The sequence below is a fragment of the Sorex fumeus genome, unplaced genomic scaffold (genome assembly GCF_029834395.1).
Source record: "Sorex fumeus unplaced genomic scaffold, SorFum_2.1 ptg000011l, whole genome shotgun sequence".
In the NCBI taxonomy this organism is placed as follows: domain Eukaryota; kingdom Metazoa; phylum Chordata; class Mammalia; order Eulipotyphla; family Soricidae; genus Sorex; species Sorex fumeus.
This window is the reverse complement of record NW_026606068.1, coordinates 6,165,401-6,180,275: the sequence shown is the minus strand read 5'-3', so window position 1 is coordinate 6,180,275 and position 14,875 is coordinate 6,165,401. Positions and strand designations below refer to the sequence as shown.

The window sequence follows — 14,875 nt, the reverse complement described above, 5'->3', positions numbered from 1 at the left end:
CGTGGGGAACAGCCCCCGGCACGGCCCTACAGCTGCTCGGCTTCTTAGAAAAGTCAACCTTCAAAGAGCAGGTACAGTCCGACGCAAAATGTCTCCTAAAACGGTTCTCGGAGGGGCGCACGCGCATGCGTGTGTGCAGTGTGTGGGGGGCGAGGGGGCAGGGATTAAGAAGCGGCAAGACCAACCTATGGAACTTCTGAATTTGTTTTTGGTTGTTTTTCAATTATTTTATAAAAATAAAATGAAACTAGAAAAGCTGATAAAACACAGGGTTAAAACCCTCAATACATATTAGGTAAGTAATCTGAAGTGTACCAGAGGTAAGAAAAACTGGACTCAGACACTACATTCTTGCCTTGCACTTAGGAGTAGTGAGCCACTCTGCTGCGTGAGGCTTACAATCATTCTCTGAAAATTCTCTACAAAGTAAAGACGCGCTTGCCTCTACACGATATAAAATACGAATTCACATCTTCAGCAACGACACAAATTCCACCATCAAATTCCGAAGTCCGCTTTCAACACATCACTAGCGCAGAGAGCTATGGGACGCTGACCCCGTGGGTGGCCTGGTGTCTGCCCCATCCCGCCGCTTACCACGCAGACCATCTCCCCGTCTGTCCCACAGAAGCATCCCGCCAGGAGGCTGGGTTCTTAGACCACCAGCCAAGAAAGCATGTGCTCCCAAGCTCTGCCTACCTTTGTGGGGTGCTGGGCTGGGGGCCCCTCACCTAGGGATGTGGTCCTCGACACTCCGCGCTGTCCCCAGGAGATGTGAGGAGGCCACGTGCCTCACCTGAACAACAGGCCTGACCCCTGTGCTGGGCTGGTCACCTAGACCAGGCAACAGAGTGACAGTTTGGTGACACTGTGACCAGGCGGATGCGGCCCTGGCTAGAAGGGTAGTGACGAGGGCCAAAGCAGGGCCTGCCTGTAGGCCACCCCCCACCCCGGCTGTCTGGGTATTCCCGGGCCTGAGCCCGGGTCAGAAAGCACAAGTGGCCAGCTGGGGGGAGCGAGTATTTGGTATAGCTTGAACTCAGAATGACCTAGTCCAAGAAGGTTGTAAATGAGAGAACACGCTTCCTACAGGCCCCCCAAAGTGGGGTGTGTGTGGGCAGATGAGGACAAGAACCCTTTGGCCCAACATCCGACTCTCGTCACCCAGAAGGGCAAGACTGCGCTCCCAGGAGCCTCGGTGTCAATTCTCCTGGAATCACCTCACAAAACCCGGAGGGCAGCGGCAAGGGACACCCACCACAGAGGGGCCAGCTGAATAAGGCCCCACCCACCAGCCGCCAGGCACCTGCAGCCTCTCGTACTCCCACCGACGGGCACAGCAGACGAGACCTTCCTGGAACACAGCACCGGGGACCCAGCCCTTCCCGGCCCTCCGAGCCAAAGCACTCCCGGAGGGGGGCAGGACCGGAGTCAGGTGTGAGCGCACCTGCCCTGCTCGTGTCCCCAGTGCTGAAGGGCCCATGGTGGGGCCACCACTGCCTTCTGTGAGGAGGGACTGGGAGCCCTGGGAAAAGCCGCAGATCACAAGGCAGGCAGGCAGGGAGGCGGGGCTCCCTCTGACTCAGGGGTTCGCAGACAGACAGGGTGCAGGAGGAGTCCCCCGGCATCCTGGCAGGGCACAGAGCACAGAGCCCTCTAATGAGAACCGGATACGGGTGCTGGCGTGGCTGAGGGGGCAGAGGTAGCCTGGTCTGTGCCCACTGCCTCATCCAGAGAGGTATGACAAGCAACCACACGCAGTGCGGCCAGACAGACCGAACAGAGCAGCAGGATGTGCGAAGGACACGCCAGGCCCCTCCAGCAGTGACCTCATGGCCCCACAGAGCCACGAGCCCCCATTCTACAATGCTGGGGGCAGGCATGACTGAGGACATCTAACACTGATCAGGTGGGCGGCCTTGGCGACCCCCGTGTGCTCTGCCACCCTGCGTCGCCGAGCAGCATGACAGAAACTGCCCAGACCTCAGTGCCAGACAGGCCCCACTACTGCCGGAGAAGGTGCTAGGGGCTCTGAAAGGGGGACTCGGATGTGGAGGGGTCCCTGCGAGTGGGCGCACAGCAGATGGAGGTCACTGAGAATGGCTATGGCTTGCAGGCTATGGGACTGTCCACTGGACGCACCCATGGGTGTCACTCCACCTAGGTGGGAACCGCTGCAGGGCCAGGAGAGGCCCAGGAAGACCAGACTCAAGCCTGCGCTGCCCCGCCGGGCGCTCTACCCTGAACCTATTATATCAAATATAGAATCTGACTGAAAATCTGCCCTGTAAAAATAAGACCCCATCGCCCCACTGACCAATGCCAAAGCACATTGGCGCCTTCGTAAGAAAAACAATTCACCCCGAAAAACTACTATTGTGGCTTTCAAAAATAAATCATGCAGCAAACGCGAAGGTACGGACCGGGTGGTCTACAACAGCTGGGGGCCAGTGCCTGGGACCTCCGTCAGGCCCCTCACGTCGCCGAGGAGCCGCGCAGCCAAGCGAAGCCGGCAGGAAGGGGAAATAAATAGCGACATTTGCATTTCATAACAATAAAAACGACACAGAACAGAACTTCAGAGACAGCCCCGCCCCACCGGACGCCTCTAAGTGCCATCGGAAGGGGTTCCCCCCCCCCCAGAAACACGCCAGCGGGCAGGGCAGGGCACATCCGAGCCCCCGGCCACAACACCGTCACCTGGGAGAGCTGCCCCACAGCACAGTGGCACGGCTCTGAGCCGAGAAGGCCCACCCGGAGCCTCTGAGAGGCACCCACAGACCGGGGGGTGGGGGCGGGGCGAGCGGGGCGGGGGGGGGGGGGGGGGACGCGGAGAAGCCTTCATCTTCCGAGAGGGAACGCGCTGGGCACAGCCAGAGCACCGGATTCTACACCCCAAGTTCACATTCAGTTTGCTTCAAGCAAGGCACACCTGACTGGACAGTGTGGGGGAAGGGGGTCGAGCTTCGAGGGGGGCAGCGGGGGATGGGCGAGTCCGAGCATCGTGGTGGGGCCAGCAAGCGTGGAAGCAGACGGACAGGGCGAGGCCCGAGCCTGCTGCACCGAGGTGTGACGCGTCTCAGGGTCGAGCCTAGTGACGGGACTGGTGGAAATTTGGGAAACGAGTATTTACCTGAGAAACTAACTACAGCCATTTGGATTCTGAACCACCGGACAGGTACGAAGGCGGGCAGCACGCAGGCTCCGTCTGCGTGCCCTGCCCCGCTCCCCTTCTGAAGGAAACCTCTCCTAAAGACTTCGAGCTCAGCACCGGGCCAATCAGATGGAGCAGAGTGGGGGGGGGGGCCCTCCTCAGCGAGCGCCTGGGGGCCGCGACAAAGGGACAGCAAGACAGACCCATGGGACCAAGAGCCACTCTGCGCCCCACTCCCCAGGGAGTGAGACAGCCTGGGCAGCGGGCAGGGCAGGGCAGGGCGGGGGGGGGAGGGAGAGGGAGGGAACTGCCAGCACGAAGCAGCACAGGAGGAGCCCCCGGGGCCCTGTGGTGTGCACGGAGCCGAGTGAGCCAGCCGCTCCCTTGGTGCAACTGCTTCCACAGCGGGCAGCCCCGTGTCTGTCTCAGTGCATCCACCCTTCCACCGGGGAGGGGTGCCCCTCACGGAACCCGGTCCAGGACGGGAGGGTCAGCACACCCAATTTGTGCTTCGTCGGGTGGGGGTCCTACGGGGCGGGGTGGGGTGGCGCCCTGGGAGGGAGGTACGGGCCGCAGCACCCCTGGAGACACACAGGCTCCCGCTCGCCAGCACCGGGGGCCACGGGGTGGCACCGCCCCCCGCCCCACTAATACTCTGACACGCTGAACAGGTAACAGGAAGAAGCACCCCGTAGTCCCAAAATGAAAAAGTTTCTACCTATCCCAGTAATACTGCAAACCAGGTATCTACTTTCTTCACGTCACAGACACGCAGTGAGAGAGGATTGTACTGTGTCCATCCCACAGACCCGTATTCTTCAGAAACTTTGGGAATAAACATCACAGTCCTAGAGGCGAGCCCGCGATCAGACCGCCGGCATTCTGTCTTTGCTCTTTTTTTGTTTTGTTTTACATAAATCTCTACCAAAATGGCACTTGCCTGCCAATCTCTCTGGGCCCACGAGTGTAAACGCACACCGCCCACCTCTGCTTGCTCCTGGCTCTTTGCCCAGGGCGGGTGGGGGCGGCCAAGGGGCTGGGGCAGCCCGGGAAGGAGCACGCTCGGTCACTTGGAACCGGGAGGCTCAAGGCTTTAAAACCACCCGTGCGGTGGGTGGCTCCCTCTCAGAGTGCTCACGGCTAGTTCGAGCCCATCCCTTCCATAGAGAATCGTGTGTTAGAAACGAGTACATCGAATAACCAAATAAATTAAAAATGTTTTAAAGCCCTGAGTTCATAGACTGGTTCTGGGAGATGTTCGGGAACACGGGACTCTGTGTTAACAAGCAGCTTAGAGATTTTGGCAAACCATACTTCCTAGGCAGTGGGTCTCACACAGGCTGCAGTTCCAAATCCAAGTCTGAAATCGGGGACGGAAGGCAATCTGGAAATGGCGAATCTAGCGAAGCCGACGACGCCTCATGTTCCCGCGGGCTGCACGGAAGGGGTGGGCCTCTGTTGGTCTGAGTGTAGCTGGTCTCATGTGAATCCAACTGGTGCACAATCGTAAACATGTCAACAGTCAAGCGAAGTACATGGTGCGCAGCGTGTCCTGGTGGACCTGCACGGCCTTGGCCAGCGCCTGATGGTCTCGGCCGTTGCTCTGCCCGGAGGTATGGCTTCCTTCAGCACTGCAGACACAAGCAGAGATGGCCGCAGAGTGAATGCAGTGCCCTCGGCCGGCTGGGGGGCTAGGTCGGCCCGGGGCTTGCAGGAGCAGGCCACTCACCTATCGTGTTCTTTGTCCACCAGGTGGTACCTGGCCCGAAAGGCCACCAGGTGGGCGTAGTAGGCGGGTGCTGGGATGGACACCGAGCGCGTGCAGCGCACGTAGGTGTGACACAGCTGGTAGGTGAGGATCTGCAGCTCGTCCGAAGAGAAGCGATTGTCATCCCAGAGCACATGGTAGTGGGAAGGCCTGCTGGTTCCCTGCGAGCAGAGCAGAGGGGAGCAGAGAGGCTCAGCACGGCCTGCAAGGCACGGGAGGCAGGGGGCAGTAGCAGCCGAGGGGACTGGATGGTCAGAGGCGGTCACGCGGTGCGGCAGGAACCAGCAGCAGAACTGACACAGAATGGGGGGAGGCGCTGGCTTGCCGTGCCCGCGGCAGACCTGGGTTCCACCCTGGGTACTGCAGGTAGTTCCCAAGCCCACCAGGAGAGGCGCCCCCCCCCCAAGCAAAAACAAAAACCAAACAAAAAGTCCGTGAAACCCAGACTGAGAGTGCCTGAGGGCTCTGCTCCACACAGCAGGGTCCCCTGACACAGCATCAGGACAGCCACTGAGCACGGCAATGTGGTCGAGAAGGCAAACACAGAAGCAGCCGCATCTGAAAGCCGCCCCTGGCCATCAGCCAGAGACACTGTTTCCCATGGGACTTCACAACTGGTGAAAGGTGAGAAACGATCTCCAGTAGGATGGAGCAGTTTTTCCTGCGGAGTCACCGGGGGCAGTGTGCGGTCTCGCCATCGGAAATGCCACAGACTCTGCCAAGAGCCTGGCAGTCCTGCGTGCCTAACAGGAGGAGCTCCTTTCTTCCGTAGGAACCTCCAGATCCCTGGCGTTCGGCGCCCCCAGGCCCCAGCCCGCCATTCCCTGTGCCCGAGCGCCTCACCTGGATGCCAGCGTGGCTGCACAGGTAGAAGTCAAACTCGGTGGGGTGGGTGATCTTTGTGTCCACAGTGGTGCCTGCTGGGATGTTCCCACTTTTCCCCACCTGCAAAAACCAGTACAGGAAGGGTCAGCACCGCCGCCACCTCTGCTCCCGGTGAGGACTGAGGCTGAGAGCCCACTGTGCCACTCACCCGCTCGTTCTTGTCAGTGCAGAAGAGCCGCGTGTGGTGCCTCTTCTGCACCACGATGAAGGTGATGCCCGGCTGGTAGTCTTTCTCCAGCTTGATGCACGCCTCGCGGATGGCCAGCAACTCATGGTGCAGCACCTGTGGGCGGGACACCGAGTTCAAGGCCGCCTGCACCCCTCCAACCCACCACGCTGACCACGAGACATGCCACAGACTCGGCAAAGAGCCTGGCAGAGTCTTACAGGGGGAGCCCCTTCCTTCCATGTGAGCCAGTGCTAGCAGGGCAGATGGTGGACACAAGCAGAGTCTGAAATGTTCTCCGTGGACACTGACCTCACACAGCTTCAACTGGGGCGTCAGGGCTGCCTAAGAGCACGCAGCGGGGCGTGCAGCCCAGACTCCAACCCGCACTTGCTCCTGGGGCCGCCTGGTGCCTCACTGGGACCCTGTGTGGCCATCTGCTGTTGGTCAGTCCCGGGGCCTGGCCACCCAGACTTGCACAGAGAGGCTGACCTGCTGGAACTGGCCCTCGGACACGCCATCACGGTAGAAGATGATGCGGGTGGGCTTGAAGCGTGTGGACTTGTAGAACTGGATGAGCAGCTCCCGCACCATGGCCGCCAGGTCCTGGATGATTTCTTGCCGGTGCTGCTGCACCCGCACAGTGGCACAGTAGCGGTTGGGGTGGGCATCCATGCTGCCCACGACCTGCGGAGCAGGCCCGGACATTCAGCAGGGGTTGACGGGCTCACAGAATCAGGTGTGCCCAGACACCCCCATGGTCAGAGTCCCAAAGTGCAGAGATGTGAGTCTCAGGTCAGTGGCCCAAGGCCAGGCCCAAGCTGTCAGGTGACCAGTGGTCTGCCAGGGTTGGAGGGGGCACGGGGGGCAGAGCCAGCAGCTGACGACACAGCCCTGAGCGACTCTCGCCAGACCACACCACACGTTGGCTGCCGTGAGTGGGAACGTCCAGGCACCGGTCCCCCAGTCTCCATGTGTGCAGCCACGAGGGACTGCCTGGCCACTGTCACCTGCAGAATGGCCCTGGATCTGCCCCAGCCTGAAAGTGTGACACTCACAGCTGCAATGGAGGGTTTCTTGCCATCACCAGCAGGGGGGTGTGTGACATCAGCCCCGAGGAAGATGACGGGCTGCTGGAACACTGGAGGCCTGCAGGGACGAGGGGAGTGGTGTCAGCAGGGGCGAAGCTGGCTCAGGGCACACACCAGGGCCTCCAGCCCTCCAGGAGGCCTGAGCTTGGAAAAGGCAGGGTGGGGAGGGGTGGGTGAGCCCAGATCAGAGCCGCAAGGGGTCACCCTCAAAGCCAAGGGTCCACCGATGGCCTGTGCAGGGGGGCCCAGCAGGAGCCCCCTATACCAAAGCACTCCCGGGGCAGACGCAGCTTCCGGCTCTCAGCCCCCCATGGCCTCCGACCAACAGTGGAGGTGGGGAAAGAGATGCTGCGATGACCCCCACCAGCAGAGACCTGGCTCAGAGCACCCGTAACCCCAAGGGGCCACCCTGCCCCGCTCCTCCTGCCATCCCCATGCTGGGCCCTCCCCCCTCAGACCCGTCCTTCAGAGCAGCAGGCCTGGAGCTCAGGAACTCACACCTCTGCCCCTCCCCACACACCTGCCCTGGGGAAGCAGGATGTTGTTGACGCCGCCCAGCTTGACATTGATCTTCAGGCAGAGGTTGGACAGCGTCTGGGGTGTGGTCCTCTGCACATTCTTCATCTGCACACACTGTGTGGCCATGCCCAGCACCGTGTCCCCCACGCGCTTGACCTCAGCTGCAGGCACAGGGTGTGGCTGTCCTCACTGCTGGGACATGGCAGCTCTGGCCTGTCACCCAGATCCACCACAAGGCCCACGGCAAGGGCGAAAGGGACGGGCAGGGACAGTCACAGGGCAGGCTCGGGAACACAGGGGTGAAAATACGGGAGATCCGGGATGACGAAGGATCAAGAAACATAGGATCAGGGAACAGGGGAGCACGGAGATCAGGGAGCAGGGGAGACCGGGGAGCACGGGGAGCAGGGAGCAGGGAAGACCGGGGAACACGGGGATCAGGGAGCACAGGGACAGGGATTAGGGAGCAGGGGCACTCAAGGCACAGGGAATCAAGGGTGCGGGCAGGGGTCAGCCAGCAGCACACAGGTACTGGAGCGCAGGGAGGGACTTGTTGGCGCTCTGCTGGGTAAGCATGGCAGTGTGGCCGCTGGCCAGAAACGGGATTCTAAGAACACACACTGGCACCCCCAATCGTGTGCGGGTGCGAGTCTGACCCACGGCCCCCGAAAAAGAGCCCAGTACTAGAGGGGAAGGCCTGGCCGCCCCAGGGGGACGCTGTGCCATCACGACACGCTGGGAATTGAGCCACTATCCCAGACAGAGGCTGCCGCCTACCGTAGACAGGGGTCTTGCCCGGCAGGATGACCACCACCAGCTGCAGGCCGGCATAGGTGTTCTTCAGGTGCCGGAACATGGGCTCCACGCTGTCAGCGCCCTGGGCGTACTTGCAGAAGCAAGGCTGCCCCTGGATGGGCATCCCTGCGTCCCTGGAGATCTTCCGGAGCTGCTCGGTGAAGGACCTGGGAGCAGAGGTACGGTGAGGGCAGGCACCCCCCAGCAGGCCCTGCCCCTTACCCCAGCTCCCCCTCCTTCAGCTGCCCCCTTACTTGAGGTGCACCTCCGTGCACTGGCGTTGGGGTGCAAAGCAGGCGATGGCCCACACTTTGATCTCGATGCCTGTATGGAACTGTTTGTTGCGCATGTCCCAGACCCCCTGCACAGGTGTGGCGATTGCTTTGTTCTGCAGACGGACGAGAAGGGAGTGGAACTCCAGACCATGTTCCTCTGACTCGGTTTCCCTCTTGGCAGGGATGGACCCAGACCAGAAGGGGCTGCTGAGGCTCTGCCAGCCCGGAGCCGCCAGACACCCAGGGAAGCAGGTGACAAGGTGGACAGCCAGGGGTGGGGGAGAGGCGGCAGCGATGGGTGCAGGGCGAAGAAGATGGAGGAGAAGGATGGGGAGAAGGGGTGTGGGAAGAGCGGGGGGACAGATGGACGGAAGAGAGATCCCAGGGCCCCATAGTCCAGGTAGCTGGGAGGAAGAGAAGATCCTCTGAAGTGACGGGAAAGCATCTGCTGTAAAAAGCTCATCTACCCACGGTTTTGGCCCTATCCCTGGTGGGGTGCGTGTGTGTGAGTAGTGTGCGTGTGCGTGTGCGTGTGTGTGTGCAGGGCAGGTGGGGGCCACTGTTCTCTGCTCAGCTGGTCCCACTGCTGCCCGAGGCCCTGCAGTCAGATCAGCTGAGGAGGGGCTGAGCTGGAGAGGACACTAATGAGCTTCCCACTGGGCGCACGGCCTGGACCCAGGAACCTCTGAAAGGCCCAGCCCACCCCACCCCCCCAGAGGTCATAGGGAAAAAGCAAAGAGTGACCACTGCTAGGCCTGTCAGCCGATCTCTGCAGAGCAGAGCAGCGAGGAAAGCCGAGCCATGTGTGGAAACGGCCCCTCGTCCCTGGGCCCCAGCACCTACCCGGCCCCCGTAGAGGATGGAAGGAGGCTGCAGGACGCGGCCAGTCACGTCGGTCATCTCATCCTTGACCATGATTCCAAACTCACGCACGTATGGGTCCGTGTTGAAGCTGGCGCTGCGCATCTAGGGGAGAGGCGGTGGTGGGGTCAGAGGAGCGTTCGGGGTGCCGTGCGTGGGCTCCCGGGCCCTTGCACTCACCAGCTTGCTGATCTCCTCCTGGCGGTCGGGCGCGGAGCGGGCGGTCGCCCTGATCATGGTTGAGGTCTGATTGTCCGTCAGCTTCTTGATGCAGCGCTGCCCAGCCACGATGTTGCACACCTGTGGGCACAGGCCTCATCAGTTCTGCAGACCGAGTGCGCGCCCCCCACTCACCTCTCCTGACCCCCAGACGAGGGTCAGGGAGTGGACCAGCCGCAGGGTCCCTGAGGCTACGTGCTGACAGGCACGAGTGCCCACGTTAGCGCTCCGGGCCTGGAGCAGGGGCCGACGATGCGGATGCAGGGCGGCGGGCAGCGCTGTGACTCGCCTCGAGAGGGAGGTAGGTGTGCTTCTGCTCCTGGCCGACCTGCAGACACGGGAGGTGGGGGTAGCGCAGGACCAGCTTGTGTCTGTCCTTGAAGTACTGGGCCACGGTGCACTCCACGGTCTGCCCACTCTCCTGCTGCAGCGGGAACCTGGGGACGGACACGGCTTAGACTGGCCCAGGCCAGAACAGCAGGCAGGGCCGAGACCAGGGCAGGTGCACCCGCAGGGCCTGCAATGGCTATGGCACAGGCACGCAGAGGCCACTTCTTGGCTCCGGGGCTCCTGAGCCCACCCACGTGGGCCTGCCCTCCCTCCCCCTCCCCAGGTGAACCTCCCCGCCCCTCAGCCGGCCCTGCTGCATGCTGGGGCAAGCAATGTGCATTAGGGAAAGGAGCATGGGGTAAGAGTCATACCCCACCCACTAGCGGGATCCCCGACTCCCCTTCCTAAGGTGTGGCCCGGGAGACGCCCCAGGAGCATGTGGGGGGGGGCCTTACGTCTGGTGGCTGGCGGGCCGCCGGGTCACGTTGCAGACGCGGTACTTCCTCTTCATCTGCCCACAGTGTGTGATCTCCACCTTCAGGCCTGAGACATGGCGGTCAGCCAGCCTGGCCTTCCCAGGGTCCCCCCTCTCCCCACCAGCAAGGCCTCCTGCAGTGGGGACAGCTGAGCCCAGTAGCTCAGAGGCAGAAGGCCACACTGAGTGGGCACAGCCTCTCCAGGTATGCGGACACAGGCACCTAGGTCTAGAAAGTTCTGAGCACGGATACTGCCTAGGCTCTATCCCAGGTCCATATGGTCACATCCTGCACGGTGCTATCAGCTCTCCCTAAGGGGGGCCCGAGAAGTGGGCTCAGTTCTGCCAGGGACACTCCCACCCATTCCAGACCCCGAAGTGGAGGACGGTGACCCCGAACCTTTGATTTCTTTGGTAAACTTCACCCTTTGGGAATCTGTCAGAGGTTTCTGTTGCTCTTCGATACTTTTAAAATCCAAGACTTCACACACAAACTCGATTACTGGCTGGGCCTTGTAGAATGCAGTGGCAGAGACTGCAAGTAAGAAGAGACAAATGGTGATACGTGACGCAGGACAGCGTGACAGAGATAGCATGTGGCATGGGACAGTGACGAGGAGGTGATGGGGTGTGGGGGACAGTATGACAGAGAGGTGATGTGGCATGGGGACAGTGTGGCAGGGAGGTGACTTGTGGCGTCGAGACTGTGACAGAGGTGACATGGCGTGGGGATAGTGTGACAGGGAGGTGACACATGGCTGGGGAAAGACACGCGGCGTGGGGACAGAATGGCTGGCCCTGCTGGCCCGAGACTGAGCTACATGGACCTGCGTAGCCAGAAGGCCTGAGAAAGAGGAGATCCCTGCCCTGGGCAGAAGCAGCCAGTGCCGGCCTGGTCCATCCGTCCGTCCGTGCCCTCCCTCCCCAGGACTCACCGTCGATATTGAGCATCATCTTCCACAGGGATGGCCGCACCGACTGGTGGAAGCCGAACCAGACCTCGCGGCCCCCGCCCAACGGGTTGGAGCAGCCTTCGGAGGCGGTGAAGAAGGAGCGGCCCACGGGCGTGTACCTGCAAGGAGCCAGCGCTGCCTGGGCCCAGGAGCACGCGCCTCATGCCACCCCGGGGCCGCCACCACCTCCCCCTGCTCCACACCAGCAGGACCAACACCACTTTCTCCTCCCGCCCCAAGAACGGGGAACCCAGGAAGGGCCAGCGGGTGCTGCGGCAGGCAGGCGCTGGGGGCTGGCGTGCACGCGGGAGCCTTGGTCCCTCAGACACTGCTGAGTCACTCCAAAACAAAACCAGAGACCCTGACCTCGCAGCAGCCCTTTCTAGAAGGTCTGTATGCAGCATTACCCTCCGTCAACAGCTCGGGCTGGGCCCAGGCCAGGGAAGGGAGACGGGGCTGCAGCCCACCCAGCAGCCCCGGAGCGGGACCGAAGGCTGGGGTCTGTCCTGCTCCTTGAAGCCCATTTTCTGAGAACCTTTTCTATTGGGTGAGGAGCTCCCGGGGGGGTCATGGTCCCGCTGTGCGCCATCAGGTGAGAAGCCCCTGGGCCCTCCGTCCAGGGTTTGAGGATCCCAGTGAGTCCAGAAAGGAGCCCAAAGTCAGCCCTGGCTGCAGCCCGCACCGTGACCCCAATGAGACCATGGCCCCAACCCCCGGTGCGGGCCTTACCTCATGGATGGCAAATGCCTCATGACCACGTCCAGGGCCTGGATGGTCTCGAAAGGGACGCTGGGCAGCCGCCCCGAAAGTGCATCGTGCAGCGCCTGCAGGCTCACGCAGGACACCCACTTGATGGACACCTTGAAGATGCGGTCCTTGCCCTCCCCCGGCAGCGTCACCTCCAGCTCCACCTGCGGGCCAGGCGCTTGGTCAGCTACCAGAACGCAGGCAGCAGCGACCCGCCTGCCCCCTCCCCCTGCACGGCTCGCTGCAGACCACAACAAAGCTGGGCCGTAGCCACCGCCTGATGCCCAGGAGAGAGGAAGCTCCCAGAGAGAAGTCCACTGAGCCTGCTGGGGAGGCCATGGGGCAAGAGTCATTCTGGCCCCTCCCCTTGTCCATGGTGCCCTGCTGAGACGGGGGTTGCGGCCCAACAGATCGTGAGCCAAGCAGGTGGTCATGGGGTTGGCAGCGGGCACGCTGTGCCTCTGCTCTGGCTCGCGATCATCAGCTGGCGCTGGGCTCACTTCCAGTGCCCGCATGCTGGCCACGGCCTCCTGTGTGGCAACTGTCCCCGTTTCGAAAGCACACCTAGGACTAATTTACGACGCCACTGGCGGCCTCTGTGTGGCGCTCAGCTCGCCCTACGTTCCCAACATCACATGGCTACTGACGTCTGCACCATGACCAACCCCGTGCTGGTGCTTCAGAGCCAGCGGTTCCCGTGAGGCGTCCTGTGGGCCGAGACCCAGGCCGCTCCCCACTCTTCCTCCTGCTCCTGCACGGCCTCCCCTGCGCCCAGCGCCATGCTGCACTCAGCCCCCAGCCGCTCACACGAACTTGCGTAGAAGCCACAACGCTGGGGAGCACCCCCACCATGCCATCCGTGGGGGACATGCCGGCCTCTCCGGTGCCACCTGCATGCTCGTAGCCAGGGTGACCATGGTCTTGGGGGGCAGCCACCACTCCACCCCTGTCCAGTATGGCCCAAATGGCCGCTGCCCTCGGGGAAGGACATGCAGAACGGCACCCCCCGCTACCAGCCCTGCAGAATCCTTCAATCACCTGACAAAGCAGCCTGTAGGGACAGGAAGGGGGACCTGGTCGGGGACACAGGGCTAAGGGGACCCCAAAGGACTGTCTCTTCCTGAACCCCACAGGGCAGGTTCCTAGGCCAACAGAACGAAGCTCTGACCCCACCAGGTACCCCGGCAAGCAGGCAGAGGGTGACAGAGCCAGACCACAACACTGAGCAGGAGCTGCCATGTGTCCGTGGGATAAAGGACTTGAACCCTGGCCATGCAGGGGCTGGTGCCGGGCAGCGGGGACACCTGGCAGGCTGCTTCTGAGCACAGCCCCAGAGCTGGCGGAAGGAGGATGCTGGAGCGGAAACGCTGTTCCTGGGGTGGTCTCTCATTGTGTGGCCCTAAGTGGGGTCCTCCGCTGCCACCGAGCAGAGGGCAGTGAGGACATGGTGCGCCCCAGTGTGAAGGACGATGGCACCTGGCTCTCTGAAGAGCACACCAGCCCTGAACACACGCACGCAAGATCAAAGGACGCACTCCAGCTGGCCCACTCGCACCCTAGTCACCCCCTGGACACTGCCTGTTGTGCCCACCCTTATCTTGAGTCCCCGAGAGCGGTGGGAGGGGCCCTTATCGCAGCCTCCGCTCTAACGCCCGCGCTATCAGCCGGGCACCGGAGCCCCAGTGCCTGGTGGCGGGGAACGAGCACTAGGTGGGCGGCTCCTGGCTCTCTGGAAAGCGCGGGCCGAGGCCTCTGAGGTGGGAGTCGTTATCAGCCAAAAGGCTGCTTGGGGCAAGAGTGTGCCACAAGTGACAAGTCTGGGCACACAGAGGCTCGACGGGGAAGACCAGGAGCCGCGGGTGCTGCAGCCACACCTCTCAGCCACTCACCCTTGCGGGGTCCCAGGCCCTTCCCTCAGGGAGAGGGGGCGTGTGGGTGTGTCACGGGAAATACCAGCAGTGCCCCGTGGGCCTGGGAGGCGCGTGCGGCCCTCACCTTGTCTCTGCCGATGGGCAGCGGCATGGCCGTGTAGAGGTTCTTCCTTCCATCAAACACTGGCTTCCGATCCCCGAAGATCTGAGTTTTAAAGTGCTGGACCATATGCTCCACGATTTCCCTGAAATGAGACAGAACATCAGCGAAGCCAGGCCTCACTCTGCCCTGGCGCTGAGCAACCTAAGGCCGCTGTTCCTTTTGGCCACATCCCACCTTCCTCTCTAAGGAGCCAAATGGCCAGGCACACTACCATTACAAGGGGTTCAGTCAGGAGAGCTAGAGAACGCCCACACGCTCCCATAAGGAATGTGGGGCTCAGTCTGTCGGGAGAGTGTGGGGAAGGTCCACAGGCCCACGATGGGCTCAGTCAGGAGAGTGTGGGGAAGGCCCACATGCCCGCCATGCGGCTGGACCCTGGGTCCCTGCGTGCAGAACCTGTGTTCAGCCCGTTCAGCCCGTTCAGCTCGTTCCAGCCCCAGGGACTGGGACTGTGTCTGTCCTTTCCTGCACTAAGGAAAGCTGGGGGCCCTCCTGTGTGCCCCGCCAGACGACCCCCATGAGGTGGTAGTTCAATGGCCTCTGGGGTTCCCAAGCAGGAGATAGGAGTCCCTGGACAGGCTGTGCCGGGCCTCGAGACCAGGA

At 62.1% G+C, this 14,875-nt stretch overlaps 1 protein-coding gene across 1 annotated transcript in view; it reads right to left on the bottom strand.

Moving 5' to 3' along the window:
* Positions 1-3,528: 3,528 nt before the first annotated feature.
* Positions 3,529-14,875, bottom strand: part of AGO2 (argonaute RISC catalytic component 2) — a 36,812-nt gene continuing 25,465 nt past the window's right edge. Inside the window, exons 3-19 of the mRNA XM_056110923.1 lie at positions 14,234-14,354; positions 12,221-12,402; positions 11,474-11,610; positions 10,939-11,073; positions 10,519-10,606; positions 10,023-10,170; positions 9,695-9,814; positions 9,497-9,619; positions 8,633-8,766; positions 8,361-8,545; positions 7,585-7,744; positions 7,032-7,122; positions 6,466-6,660; positions 5,956-6,090; positions 5,766-5,867; positions 4,884-5,083; positions 3,529-4,785 (exon numbers count right to left, since the gene is read on the bottom strand). Coding sequence (XP_055966898.1) covers positions 4,677-4,785; positions 4,884-5,083; positions 5,766-5,867; positions 5,956-6,090; positions 6,466-6,660; positions 7,032-7,122; positions 7,585-7,744; positions 8,361-8,545; positions 8,633-8,766; positions 9,497-9,619; positions 9,695-9,814; positions 10,023-10,170; positions 10,519-10,606; positions 10,939-11,073; positions 11,474-11,610; positions 12,221-12,402; positions 14,234-14,354 — 2,365 coding nt within the window. The 3' untranslated portion in view covers positions 3,529-4,676. The remainder of the gene's footprint in view (positions 4,786-4,883; positions 5,084-5,765; positions 5,868-5,955; positions 6,091-6,465; positions 6,661-7,031; positions 7,123-7,584; positions 7,745-8,360; positions 8,546-8,632; positions 8,767-9,496; positions 9,620-9,694; positions 9,815-10,022; positions 10,171-10,518; positions 10,607-10,938; positions 11,074-11,473; positions 11,611-12,220; positions 12,403-14,233; positions 14,355-14,875) is intronic.